The 15,258-nt window shown below is 46.5% G+C and overlaps 1 protein-coding gene across 1 annotated transcript in view; it reads left to right on the top strand.

The window, feature by feature from the left end:
* LOC138282894 (ranBP-type and C3HC4-type zinc finger-containing protein 1-like) overlaps nt 1-15,258 on the top strand; it is a 383,289-nt gene that overhangs the window by 90,934 nt on the left and 277,097 nt on the right. The window contains exon 4 of the mRNA XM_069220902.1: nt 1,325-1,466. Coding sequence (XP_069077003.1) covers nt 1,325-1,466 — 142 coding nt within the window. The remainder of the gene's footprint in view (nt 1-1,324; nt 1,467-15,258) is intronic.

Below are 15,258 nucleotides of genomic sequence, written 5' to 3'. Positions count from 1 at the left end.
TCAGGGAGCCTGCCACTCTGAATCCCTTTATATTAGGGTGTTCACAAACTATACAGGCCAGTGGTTCTAATGTGAGGGTGAAGAGAAGGGGAGCTAGAGGACAACCCTGTTGGGTCCCTCTTTTTATAGGGAACTCTGCTGACATTACTCCGTTGACTCTCACCGCCGCAGTGGGTTTCCAGTATAGCAATTCTGTCCAGATCAAAAAATGCTGCCCATCTTCCTCAGTGTTTGCATTATAAAATGTCAGTGGATTGCATCAAAGGCCTTTTTGGCGTATAAGGAAAGAAATATGTGGGGGTGGGGGCGGCAAGTCTTGATCTCTCCCATCCAGTTATGAAGTCTCAGGAGATTACCTCTAGTGGAGTGTTATGCTTCATCACCGGGCTGCCCCTTGTTGGGCCGGTGCTGAAATGCCCAGTGGGCCCCAGAGGGGTTCTTTCGCCAGCGTTCTTTTAAATATTGCCTTTGTGAAGATTGAGGTGCAGTGTATAGTGTGAAAGTGTAAGTAGACTGGCGTGGAGTGAGGTTAAAAATAACTAAGGATACGCTAGTCCTTTAATATGCAAGTGCCCTTGTTATAAATAAAAAGAGATTGTCCAAGGATTGGATATAATGATCCAACCTGGCTCCAAAAGTGGAAATATTAAAAGAAAGTCTACAAGTTACTTACCAGTTTGATGTCAAAACTGATCATGGCAATTCATCAGGACCAAAACCCTAATCTACTCATGTAGTGGGTCGTAAAAGATGCAAAACGTTGATTGTACCCAAAGGTGTTCACACACACACACACACACACGCATATAATATACCTTCACAATTAAAAAACAACCATACTGTGGGATCTGGGAGGCAGAGGTTGGGGTAGGTCTTGAATGAAGTGCGCTCCTGATCACCATTATTTCAACGCCAGTGAGAGTTTCCCCTGCCATCCATGTCGAGGCACAATATTGTTCCTAATATGGTAGGTTTTTACTCGTGAAGGTATATTATATATGTGTGTGAACAACTTTGGGTGGGGGGATTAAAGTTTTAACAAGTGAATTTGCATTTGCTCTGCAGGTACGTTCTAAAACATACTGTCCAACAATACAATCTGTGAACATTTTGTTACCCCTTGTCTACACTGAGTATATTGGAAGGGTGTCATGAAAATGGATTCCTCTCAGTAGTAGACTTTATACATGTTCCTCACGTTCTTACAGTTTGTCTCCTGTAGAGTTGGAGACAACTTTATTTGTAATTTAAAAAACACTATGCAAAAGAAGAGGTTACTGACAATTTACGTTAGTTGTTCATCTTTTTCATTGTCTCTTAACAGAAGATTTAGCCCTTCGTCTCTCCAAAGCGATAGAGATGGGTGACCAGCAGTCTGCTTCCCAGTTGGCTGTGGCATTGGCCACACATTCAGCTTCCCTGCAGATCCAACTCAAACCGTCCTGCTTTCCTAAAACCGAACTCGGGTAAGTGTGACACGGAGAGGAACAAGCCTATCTGCCACCATGGAAGAGATTGATATGCTGCCTATATGTACTGAGAACATGCATGTTGTTTGCAGTAATGGATACAGAGAAAAAGAAGCACTGGCTAAGCCAATAAACCTGGCTTCAATGTATTAGTGCATTAAAAACATTGGTGAATGGGTATTTCTTGATGTTTTATCACATTAGTGTCATCTGTTTATTTTAAAAGTATAGTACTATTTCTGAATATTTTATGGAATATGTGGTATGCTTTGTAATGTGATTGTGTCATAATTGGTAAACTGCGGTGCTGTGGACTGACACGGTTTTCTCCGGTTCACCATTTATTGCTGACAAGATGTCTCAGTTAATTAAGTTCCACCGCTGACAACTCCTGTGTTTTGCTGCAGTCCCATTTTTGACCCACCACCCTTCCAAATTTTCTATTTTCATCAAAATTGGGTAATAGTGATGTGAATTATTTACAGAGCCTAGTAACAGAGCAAGAGCCCTAGGACTCTTGTACTTTTGGTTTGTGAATTTGAATTGTTTTATGATGTGTGGTGGTAAATGGAGCTATTTATCCATTGGATTAATCTTGCAGATTTGAAAGGGTGCTGAGAGCCACCGGTCTGTGATCCTCTGGGGAAGTGCTCTGGCCTAGTAGGCTCTGTGGGCTAATGCAACTTTGAGGACAAGTAGGCAGGCAAACACTATTATTTAATGAGTTGGTGAAAATCCACCTTTGTTATGTAATGGGTGTATCTTACCTTCTTGACACATTTTAGTTGTTTTCCACGGGCCACAATTTCTCTGTTTGAGCATACTCTCAATTTAAAGGTCATTTGCTAAATCCTTTGAGTCTGGATTCTTAGGTCTGGAGCAAGGAATAAACATTGAAACTGATGTTCAACTACATATATGGATTTTTTGCGAATATTTTACCGAAAGTCACAGTAAAATTCTTAAGTCATAACAGAAGATTATTAAACACAGGTGCACTTGTATTTATTTGAAACTGCATTTCATTTTATTTTGAAAGTGCGTTTAGAGCATTTAAAATGTTGAGTTTACTAAGCGAATGTGATACCTGCAGCTAGTCGGAGCAGTCTCTTATTTCCTCTTTGGGTTTCTGCTGAAATTGTTTCACCACCTTTGTTTTTATTATCTCTCCTTTTTATTACCTAGTTGATTGGTTCCATCAGCACAATCATAATGCTCCTTTGATAATTTTTACTGATGTTAATCTGGGTGCATCTGTCACTTCAGCAAGATCAGATAATGGCAGGACTCGTGTCATCCTGTTATTGAAGATGCTCAAAAATATATATGGAGACAGTACCTCAGTGCTCTACTCTGTTGCATGAAGAACGCAGCCTTATATTTGCAGGCATCAGAGAGCTGAAATGCTAAGAAAGCACTTGTTTACCTTCTCGCTGATTTGTCTTTTGGTTCGTCCTGAGTGCGACTACAGGACCAGTCAAATTAAGACAGACATCTGAGGCAGTTGGAAGCCATGCACCAATCATGATGGTACTTGCACAAACTTGGACGAGGGAGATTGGCTGTGATCCTTCTGTTTGGTGTGCGTCCAACAAGGGGTGCTCTTAGTCTTGTAAGTTAAGGACAAATTGAAAAGTTTAGACAAACAGTTAACCATTGATCAAGAAAGGTATCTAAATACAGTAATTCAGTGGTTCCCAACCTGTGGTCCAGGGACCCCTGGGGGTCCACAAAGCCTCTTAAGGGGGTCCATAAATACAAGAAGATGTACTCGAAATCTAACAACCTTAGGGAATTTTCATACTTTGGATCGCATTTCAAGTAATCATTTCATTACCCTGCAGAATGGGTTTCCTTTAATGGGGAAGCCTTGTCTCAAGGTGTCGTTTACATTCATCAAATTGTCGTTTCCACATATTGAAAACTGTGCATTTCCTATGTGGTGGAGTGAGACGACCATTATAATGAGGTGAGAAATATATGCTCCTCTGGTCTGATCAAAGTGTGATTGACAAGTCTGAATAAAGTGGCTGAAGGAAAAAAAAAACACTCTGTATCTGGAGCAGTAGGTCATGTTGATGGCCACACTGTCAAGCCAGACCTAGAGGCTGCTCAAGGGCCTACAGCCTGTTTAGGTTATACAAAAACCCTTTGCTTCTTTATAATTGACCATTACTGTACTGGCACCTTTTCTAGGATGCCACAAAATACATATTGCATATGTTTTTACTTGTCCAAGTGCTTAGAATTAGACCTACTAAACTATACAAAGAAGTAATGGGTGGAATGCTTGAATGAATCTCAGCCACTGGTAATTACTTGGGCCGTATCCCAGTCTATTGTTAGTTTTCACTCCAGGCCCCCTCAGTTTAGACCCAGCCGTATGCAAATCACTCTTGACTGTGCTCGGAGAGGGACAGTTCAGCCAGAGCTGCCCACCTCTCCCAACCCCCACCCGTAACATTGCAAGTGAAAGCAGTATGGGCAGCACCTTTTATTATTTCAGACGAAGCAGACCTTGAATGTGAGTGCTTCTTTATTTACCTTTATTCCACCTAAAATAATCCGCTGCCTTTCTATTCTTATGTTGGACAGCTTTAAATCAGAGCTGTGACTTCACAAACACAGAATGGGTGCAAGGCATGTGGGAAAATGTTAACCCTTCACTTATTTTAGCTTATGGGTGTCCAAAAAGCGACAAAGAGGGCAAAATTTACATTCGGCTATAAATTGACCTTTATTCCACTACGGACAATGCTGCTTTTCATTTCTTATATTAGACAGCTTCAAACAGTATTTGTGACTACTTCAACCACAACCAAAGTTTTATTTTCCCTCGAACAATGCTTTTTTCAATTCTTTTGTTAGACAGCTTTAAACAATGTTTGCGACTACACCTCAACCACAACCTAAGTTTTACTTTCAACTTTACTATGACAAAAAAATGAGCTTCAACGACATGCAAAGCGAATAGCACTCATTCTTAACTCAAGCTCACATTATCACATTTGGGGAACTGCTTGCCTGTTATACACACACTCAGTCGCGTTCTGTTTCCTTTGAGATAAGAAAACATGCTACCCACCTCTCTTCACTTGCAATTTGAGGGGGAGGGGCATATCATTCATCTTTTTTTACATGTGCATATAAATTTGGCCCACAATCGTTTTTTTAAACTATCTTTTTCTCTACCCTCCCATTTTCAAATGACATTCTTACCAACCGTCATCGCAGCTGCCTTCATCCATTAATTAGAATCATTTCCATCACCTTAAATTATATTATTTCATAATTTAAAATTAGACATTCTTTCCACCAAACATTATGCATATTTATTATCACACTACCCATTATCCATCTTACTTATTACCTACCACTCTCTATATTAAGCAGCTCAAACCACCATAAAAAGTGCAGTGTCGACTATATCATAATACTTTAAGACAGCCATTGTTTGTGTTGCTACTTCCCATCCATTTCACATTTTAATTCAAAGCTCATACCATCCCTCACACATTAATAACAATAGAATAATGGCTGTTTCATAGCAATTAAGAACAAAACCTTAAATCTACTATACAATCACAGTGCTGTACAACACAGCTAAAATAAACCAAACTGATAGCTGTCGCAGAGGCAAGACCTATTAGCTTTGCCGGTGCTTGTTTTCTAGCGAGGCTAAGATGCCAGGATCTCAGTGAGTTGAACTGGGTTACATGAATTGTGCTGGAATGGCTTGCTTGCAGTACCAACAGTGGTCACAATTTGGCAGCAGAATGCCATGCATGTGAAGGTATGAATCTGAAAATTATTGGAGTGCCATCACTGCCGACATAAATGACAAGTGTTTAGCAAGCATACCTTTCTGATGGATACAACTACCTGTGGATTCCTCATCTTATGAATTTGTCCTTGCGTCAGCATCTGACGGAAAGTCTTCTTCCTAGCTGTCCACGTTGACGAGGACGTCATAATGGCACCGCTCCACGTGACTCCGTCTGACGTCAACGTGCCAATAAGAGGTCCTCGTCGACGTACTGACGTCAGTTTTCCTTTTTTTCGTGCCTTCGACGCCAACGGTTTTTCTTCCTGGCTCGTTGATAACTGTAACGCTTTTTGGTGGTTACAATGTCGCCTTCAAAAAAGTCCGGTTTCAAGCCGTGTAGAGAATGCGGGGTCGGATGTCAGTGACCGACCCCCACTCGGACTGTATTTGGTGCCTTAGTTCGGAGCATGATGTGGAAGGATGCTCTTCGTGCCAGAGCATGAATCCAAAAGCTCTGAAGGAGCGTGAGGCGAAGCTCTTCTTGGCTAAAGCGAAGAAGAAGGGCCATAAAAAGGATTCCTCTCATGCTTCTCCCAAAAGGCATAAGAAGCAGCGTCATCATGACTCTCGGCGGCGTTCGGAGCGGAGCCGATCGAGGTCGAGGTCTCGATCATCACGATGCCAGAAGACATGGGAGATGAGTCCTACTGTGACGCCTCAGCCTGAGAGTCCGGAGTTGTCGCCAGCGCCATCTGTTTTTGAGGTCGTTCATCGTAGCCCTCAGTTTTCGCCGGCGTCGAGGGAGCCTGATGTTCAGCAGACATCTGCACAACAGTACCCGGCTCCAGGGACGGATCCGGCCGCATTTTTTAATGCGATGTATGCTGTCTTCCAGTCCATGGCCCCTGCTGGTGCACCGGCGGGTCCCACGGGGCCATTGGCGTTTAATATTGGTTTGCCGGCGCCGTACAGGGTGGCTCCATTCATGCCCTTCTGCCCTACAGAGACTGGCGATTCGGCGCCGAGGGTCTCCCCTGGCAGGAGTCCTCCACTTGTAACGGTGGATCCTCCTTCACGTCAACCGACTCCTTCTCCGCGCCATCCGACGTCATTGATGTCCCCATCCAGACCGGCTATATCACCTTCCTGCCAACCGACTCTGAGAAGGTCATCATTCGACTCCGTGTTGGCGCCGGCACCGGCGCCGGATGAGTCTAGAAGTCTTCCTGGTCCAGTTCGGGATTCGAGGTCTTCGGCGTCGATAGACTCTTTGTCGACGCCGGCCCTAGAGACACATCTTCGATCTCGGAGAAAGGCATTGAGACTTTCGGAAGAGGAGGAATATAGACAGCTAGAGGAAGGCGAGATCGAGCCTTCAGATGAGTTCCAGGGTCTTGCCACTGCAAGTGGTCTGGATACTTCCCCGGAGTGGGACATTGCGTCTCCGGGGGAGTTTACTGAAGAGGCCGCTTCCTTCCATACAGTGGTGAGAAAGGCAGCTGAGTACTTGGATTTGCCTTTGTCTGTGGCGGAGATAAAAGCTAACCTGCTCACAGAGGTACTACATCCCTCTTCGTCCAGTGCTGACCCTTTGCTGCCTTTCAATGAGGCTTTGACTGAGCCTATTTTGGACTTGTGGAAGAAGCCAGTGACAACTCCTGCTGTGAATAGGGTAGTGGCGAGGAGACATAGAGGTGCACCAGGTGATACGTTTTTTCTGTCACGGCATCCAACTCCGGAAAGCTTGGTAGTTCAGGCGTCATGTTCTGCGAAGTCTGCTCCTGGGACATTCCCTGGAGTCCCAACTGATAGGGAGTCCAAGAGGTTGGAGCAGTCTTCAAAGAAGATCTTTTCATCTTGCAGCATGGCGCTTAAAGCTACTAATTCTACCTGCGTGCTGGGCAGATACATCCACGCCCTTATGGACTTCGCTAAAGAAATGCCGAAGGAACTACCACAAGAGATGCAGAAATCGTTTGGATCCCTATTTATGGATGCCCAGGCTGCTGCACAGCAGATTACACAATCTGGCTTGGATACCTCGGATTCCATAGCCAGGGCCATTGGAACATCTGTGGCTACTAGGAGGCATGCCTGCTTAAGGTCCTCTGGATTTTCTTCAGATGTTCAATCCACCTTGATGGATCTTCCATTTGATGGGGAAATGTTGTTTGGGGACAAGGCGACTCTGCCCTTGAACGGTTTAAGGACTGTCGGGCGACAGCTAAGTCCCTGGGCTTACTGACCTCTGCTACAACGCCTTATAGACCTTTTTGCGGGTTTCGGGGGTTCATTCGAGGCTCTGCCTTTTGGAAGTCGCAGTCTTACGCCCAGCAACCTGCCAATCCACCCTATCGTGCCTTTAGAGGGCGGGGTAGGGGTAGGGCTAGAGGTCCAGCCCAGCAGCTTTCTTCTTCTTAATCCTCCTCTGGTGGACAACAGCAGAAGCAGCCCTAGTTTTCCCCACTTTATCATCCATACTTCTCCTGTAGGGGGAAGATTGAGTCTTTTTCTGCAGAAATGGAGGTCAATTACAACAGACTCGTGGGTGCTAGGAATTGTAGAAAAGGGCTATGCTCTCCCCTTTCAGGAGTTCCCTCCTCCCTTACCCCCCCTGTCCCTCCTTTTGTTCAGAAGACCATCTTCTGTTGTTTCAACAGGAGGTTATAACCATGTTGGCAAAGGGCGCAATAGAGTTTGTGCCGTTGCAGGAAAGGAGTCAGGGGTGTTATTCAAGATATTTCCTGATTCCCAAAGTGGATGGTCGATTACGTCCGATCCTAGACTTGAGGATTTTGAATTTGTTCCTCAAGCAGGAAAAATTCAAAATGCTGACCCTAGCGCAGGTGCTATTGGCGTTGAACGAAGGAGACTGGATGGTGTCTGTCGACTTGCAGGATGCGCACTTTCATGTTCCGATAATCAAGTCGCACAGGAAGTATCTCCGGTTTGTGGTCGGAACGCAACACTACCAGTTTGCTGTCCTTCCGTTTGGACTTACTTCAGCACCTCGGGTTTTCACGAAGGTGATGTCAGTTGTTGCAGCACATCTCAGAAGGAGGGAAGTAGCGGTTTTTCCCTACCTGGACGATTGGTTGATTAAAGCCAAGTCTCCAGAGCTTGTGTTGTCTCATCTGCGAATGACAACCCAGTTGTTGTTCGATCTGGGTTTTTCTGTAAATGTGCCCAAATCTCACCTGGAGCCCTCTCAACGCCTCCTGTTCATAGGGGCAGTACTGGACACAACAGTGTTTCTGGCCTACCCCCCGCCTCAGCGGGTTCGGGACATTCAGACGCTGATTCCGTTGTTTCAAGTTGGAGCGGCAGTTCCAGTCCTCAAGGTCTTACACCTGCTAGGTCTGTTTGTTTCTTGCATTCTGTTGGTCACTCACGCTCGCTGGCATATCAAGGCTCTTCAGTGGTGCCTCCGCAGGCAGTGGTTCCAACACAAAGGAGATCTCAGGGATTCAATAAAGATCTCCAAGGATGCTGTGGCGGATCTTCTTTGGCGGGCAGAGGACGGCAACCTTTCCCAAGGAAAACCGTTTTCACTGCCTCCTCCAGTGGCCACAGTGATTTTGGATGCTTCCACTCTAGGGTGGGGAGCTCATCTGGGGGACCTGGAGATCAAGGGTCATTGGTCTCCAGCGGAAAAGATGTTGCATATCAATCTGTTAGAATTGCGGGCAGTACGTTTGGCGCTCAAGGCCTTCCTCCCTTCCCTTCGCGGTCAGTCAGTTCAGGTCCTGACGGACAACACTACCGCGATGTGGTATATAAACAAAGCAGGGAGGAGTAGGGTCGTACCTTCTCTGCAGAGAAGCTCTGCGGCTCTGATCCTGGGCTCAGGACCATCAGATTTGCTTAATAGCGAATCATTTGGCCGGAGTTCTGAATGTACGTGCAGACGTCTCAGTCGTCACTTCTCAATAGATCACGAGTGGCGTCTCCATCCAGATCTAGTCCTCCACATCTTCGGGATGTGGGGCACTCCTCAGGTGGATTTATTCGCCACTCGAGAGAACGCGCATTGCCCGTTGTTCTGCAGCCTCCAGTATCCGTTGCAAGGAGCATTGGGGGATGCGTTTCAGATGTCCTGGAGCGGCCAGTTGCTTTACGCGTTCCCCCCCCATACCGTTGATTCCTCGAGTTCTGAGGAAAATTCGTCAAGACCGGGCCCAAGTTATCTTAGTGGCTCCGGACTGGCCGAGAAGGGTATGGTATACAGACCTGCTTCAACTCTCTCAGTGCCCTCCGCTCCGTCTCCCGCTCAGGGCAGACCTCCTCTCACAGTCGCAGGGGCAGGTTCTACACTCCTCTCACAGTCGCAGGGGCAGGTTCTACACCCCCACCTCCAGAGCCTGCACCTTCATGCCTGGAGATTGAACGGGGCAACCTGAGTTTGTTTTCTCTCCCACCGGATGTAGTGGATGTTATTCTCTCGTCCAGGCGACACTCCACTAAATCTATTTATGCCGGTAGGTGGGCAAAATTTGTGCTTTGATGTGGAGAGAACCAAAAAGATCCCTTGAAGGCCCACCTTTCAGATGTTCTTTTGTTTGCTCTTAGTTTGTCAAGGAAAGGCTGTGCGATAGCTACAGTTAAGGGATATTTGGCAGCTCTGTCGGCGTTTCTTTGCCTTCCGGACCAGCCATCTTTATTTAAGTCTCCAATTGTAAATAGGTTTCTTAAAGGTTTGGTGAATAAGTTTCCTCCTACACCCTTTCACATGCCTCAGTGGGACTTGAATCTTGTATTGACGTTCTTGATGGGTTCGCCTTTCGAGCCCATGCATTCATGTCCGTTGAGATATTTGGTCTTGAAGACTGTTTTCTTAATTGCAATCACATCTGCTAGGAGAGTTGGAGAGCTTCAAGCACTTTCCGTTAAGCCCCCATTTACCATGTTTTTCCCTGATAAAGTGGTACTAAAAACCAGGGCTGCTTTTCTGCCGAAAGTTGTCACTCCTTTTCATATAGGGCAGTCTATTACCCTACCTGCGTTCTACCCTCCTCCTCACCCTTCTAAAGATGTAGAGGCTCCATAGGTTGGAACCTAAGAGGGCCCTGAGTTTCTACCTGGAGAGGACTAAAGACTTTCGCCTAGATGATCGACTGTTCGTTGGGTATGTTGGACAGCGAAAGGGCAGAGCGGTCCAGAAATGAACACTCTCCAGGTGGGTCATCTTGTGTATTAAGATTTGTTACTCTCTGGCGAAAAAGTCCCTCCTGAAGGTATCGGGGCCCATTCTACTAGGGCTAAGTCTGCATCCTCAGCCCTAGCGAGAGGAGTTCAGTTAATAGATATATGTAAAGCGGCAACTTGGTCGTCCCTCCTTACCTTCGTAAAACATTATTGTTTAGACTCTGAAGTGAGGAGGGACGGTCATTTTGCTCGTTCGATATTGCAAGATTTCTTGGTGTAATCAGGCGGGCACCCACCACCGAGTGTGGTACTGCTTGAGACTCTATTCATAAGGTGAGGAATCCACAGGTAGTTGTATCCATCAGAAGAACAAGTTACTTACCTTCGGTAACGCTATGTTCGATGGCATCTGTCGCTGTAGATACGCATGTTCTGCAATAGCTCGCCATCTGGTGTTGGGCCGGAGTGTTACAAGTTGTTTTTCTTCGAAGAAGTCTTTCGAGTCACGGGACCGAGTGACTCCTCCTTTTGTCTCCATTGCGCATGGGCGTCGACTCCATCCTCGATTGTTTTTTTTCCGCCATCGGGTTCGGACGTGTTCCTGTCGCTCCGAGTTTCGGAACGGAAAATTAGCTAATTTCGGAAGATTTTCGTCGGTATTGTTGCGTTCGGGATCGGCGTACTTAGATTCCACACCGCATCGAAGATCGAAGAGCTCCGGTGCCCTTCGGGGTAGTTTTTCGATCCTCCGTCGGGGCCTGGTCGGCCCGACCGCGTGCTGAAGAACGCCGATGGAACGGACCCCGTTTCGTTTCTGCCCCAGATGCCACAATAAATACCCCTACACAGACCAACACTTGGTCTGCAACCTGTGCCTGTCACCTGAGCACAGCGAAGACACCTGCGAGGCCTGTCGTGCGTTCCGGTCCCGAAAAACACTCCGAGACCGTCGAGCCAGAAGACTTCAAATGGCGTCCGCACCGACAGCCCAACGGGAGTTCGAGGAACAGGAAGAAGAAGGTACCTTCTCGATCCAAGACTCAGACTCCGAAGGATTCGACGACACACAAACCGTGAGTAAGACGTCGAAAACCACACAAAGAAACATTTACAAGGCCCAGGGGACGCCACTGCCACCAGGCCATGGCTCCACCCATAAATTCGGTGACCGGCCGTCGGCACCGAAAAAGGCCAAAACAGTGCCGAGATCGTCCGACTCCGGTCGAGACACCGGCACGCAGCCTTCTCGGGACCGAGAAAGTGCTGGAGACAAGCCTCGACACCGAGATGCCGGTGTGGACACGGCTCGACGCCGAGACAGCGGCACCGAAACAGATCGACGCCGAGAGGTTTCGGCCCCGAAAAGGAAAAAAGTCACCTCGGAGCCGAAAAAACACGCAGACAAAGTTTCAACGCCGAAACAAACTGCAAGCGACCCAGCTTCAGGCTCTTATACAGAAGAGCACTCGCTAACCTCCCAAATGCAAAAGCATAGGTTTGAGGAAGAGCTACAAGCAACTGATGTGGACCATACGCAAAAGCGTATCTTCATTCAGCAGGGGACAGGAAAAATAAGCACCCTTCCCCCCATTAGGAGAAAGAGAAGGTTGGAGTTCCAGACGGAACAAGCACCACAACCAAAAGTGGTTAAAAGAATTACACCACCACCCTCTCCTCCGCCCGTGATTAACGTTTCACCAGCACAAACTCCATCTCACTCCCCAGCTCACACCACCATGAGCCAGGGTGACCAAGATCAGGACGCATGGGACCTATACGACGCCCCAGTGTCAGATAACAGCCCGGAGGCCTACCCTACAAAGCCATCTCCACCAGAAGACAGCACCGCGTACTCTCAGGTGGTGGCTAGAGCAGCACAATTTCATAACGTAAGCCTCCACTCAGAACAGGTCGAGGATGATTTCTTGTTCAACACACTCTCCTCCACCCACAGCTCCTACCAAAGCCTGCCTATGCTCCCTGGTATGCTCCGGCACGCAAAAGACATATTTAAGGAGCCGGTCAAAAGTAGGGCAATCACGCCAAGGGTGGAAAAGAAGTATAAGCCGCCTCCTACGGACCCGGTTTTCATCACTACACAGCTGCCACCAGACTCTGTTGTTGTAGGAGCAGCTAGGAAAAGGGCCAACTCTCACACATCTGGAGATGCACCACCCCCAGATAAAGAAAGCCGCAAGTTCGATGCAGCTGGTAAAAGAGTCGCAGCACAAGCTGCAAACCAGTGGCGCATCGCGAACTCCCAGGCACTACTTGCGCGCTATGACAGAGCCCACTGGGACGAGATGCAACATCTCATTGAACATCTGCCCAAGGACTTCCAAAATAGGGCGAAACAAGTGGTTGAGGAGGGACAGACCATCTCCAACAACCAGATACGTTCCTCCATGGACGCTGCAGATACAGCTGCACGGACAATTAATACATCTGTAACTATCAGACGGCATGCATGGCTCCGAACGTCTGGATTTAAACCAGAGATTCAACAAGCAGTTCTCAATATGCCTTTTAATGAAAAAGAACTGTTCGGTCCAGAAGTGGACACAGCCATTGAGAAACTCAAAAAAGATACGGACACTGCCAAAGCCATGGGCGCACTCTACTCCCCGCAGAGCAGAGGGAATTACAGCACATTCCGTAAAACGCCCTTTCGAGGGGGGTTTCGGGGTCAAAGCACACAAGCCAGCACCTCACAAGCAACACCGTCCACTTACCAGGGACAGTATAGAGGAGGTTTTCGGGGACAATATAGAGGAGGGCAATTCCCTAGAAATAGAGGGAGATTTCAAAGCCCCAAAACCCCTACTACTAAACAATGACTCACATGTCACTCACCCCCTCCACACAACACCAGTGGGGGGAAGAATAGGTCATTATTACAAAGCATGGGAGGAAATCACTACAGACACTTGGGTTCTAGCAATTATCCAACATGGTTATTGCATAGAATTTCTACAATTCCCTCCAAACATACCACCAAAAGCACAAAATTTAACAACACACCATTCCAATCTCCTGGAGATAGAAGTGCAGGCACTATTGCAAAAGAATGCAATCGAATTAGTGCCAAACACACAGATAAACACAGGAGTTTACTCACTGTACTTTCTGATACCAAAGAAGGACAAAACGCTGAGACCAATCCTAGACCTCAGAGTAGTGAACACTTTCATCAAATCAGACCACTTCCACATGGTCACACTACAAGAAGTATTGCCATTGCTAAAACTACACGACTACATGGCAACTTTAGACCTCAAGGATGCTTATTTCCATATACCAATACACCCATCTCACAGGAAATACCTAAGGTTTGTATTCAAAGGAATACATTACCAATTCAAGGTACTGCCTTTCGGATTAACAACCGCACCAAGAGTCTTTACCAAATGTCTAGCGGTAGTCGCTGCACACATAAGAAGGCAGCAAATACATGTGTTCCCATATTTGGACGACTGGCTAATCAAGGCCCATTCGTTCATACAGTGCTCAAATCACACAAATCAGATCATACAAACCCTCTTCAAACTCGGGTTCACCGTCAATTTCACAAAATCCAAAATTCTGCCACGCAAGGTACAACAATACCTGGGAGCCATAATAGACACATCAAAGGGAGTAGCCACTCCAAGTCCACAAAGAATTCAAAATTTCAACACCATCATACAACGCATGTATCCAACACAAAAGATACAGGCAAAGATGGTATTACAACTCCTAGGCATGATGTCATCATGCATAGCCATTGTCCCAAACGCAAGACTGCACATGAGGCCCTTACAACAATGCCTAGCATCACAGTGGTCTCAAGCACAGGGTCACCTTCTAGATCTGGTGTTAATAGACCGCCAAACTTACCTCTCGCTTCTGTGGTGGAACAACATAAATTTAAACAAGGGGCGGCCTTTCCAAGACCCAGTGCCACAATACGTAATAACAACAGATGCTTCCATGACAGGGTGGGGAGCACACCTCGATCAACACAGCATACAAGGACAATGGAACGTACATCAAACAAAACTGCATATCAATCACCTAGAACTTCTAGCAGTTTTTCAAGCACTAAAAGCTTTCCAACCAATAATAGTTCACAAATACATTCTCGTCAAAACAGACAACATGACAACAATGTATTATCTAAACAAGCAGGGAGGGACGCACTCCACGCAGTTAAGCCTGCTAGCACAAAAAATTTGGCATTGGGCAATTCACAACCAAATTCGCCTAATTGCACAGTTTATACCAGGGATACAAAATCAACTCGCAGACAATCTCTCTCGAGATCACCAACAGGTCCACGAATGGGAAATTCACCCCCAAATTCTGAACACTTATTTCAAACTCTGGGGAACACCTCAGATAGACTTGTTTGCGACAAGGGAGAACGCAAAATGCCAAAACTTCGCATCCAGGTACCCACACAAACAATCCCAAGGCAATGCCCTATGGATGAACTGGTCAGGGATATTTGCTTACGCTTTTCCTCCTCTCCCTCTCCTTCCTTACCTGGTAAACAAACTCAGTCAAAGCAAACTCAAACTCATATTGATAGCACCAACTTGGGCAAGGCAACCCTGGTACACAACGCTGCTAGACCTATCAGTGGTACCCTGCATCAAATTGCCCAACAGGCCAGATCTGTTGACACAGCACAACCAAAAGATCAGACACCCAGATCCAGCATCGCTGAATCTAGCAATCTGGCTCCTGAAATCCTAGAATTCGGGCACTTACAACTTACCCAAGAATGTATGGAAGTCATAAAACAAGCAAGAAGGCCATCCACCAGGCACTGCTATGCAAGTAAATGGAAGAGGTTTGTTTGCTACTGCCATATTAATCAAATACAACCATTACACA

Source organism: Pleurodeles waltl, chromosome 2_2, assembly GCF_031143425.1.
Source record: "Pleurodeles waltl isolate 20211129_DDA chromosome 2_2, aPleWal1.hap1.20221129, whole genome shotgun sequence".
Classification (NCBI taxonomy): domain Eukaryota; kingdom Metazoa; phylum Chordata; class Amphibia; order Caudata; family Salamandridae; genus Pleurodeles; species Pleurodeles waltl.
The sequence above is the reverse complement of the archived record's forward strand: the minus strand, read 5'-3'. Positions and strand labels throughout refer to the sequence as shown.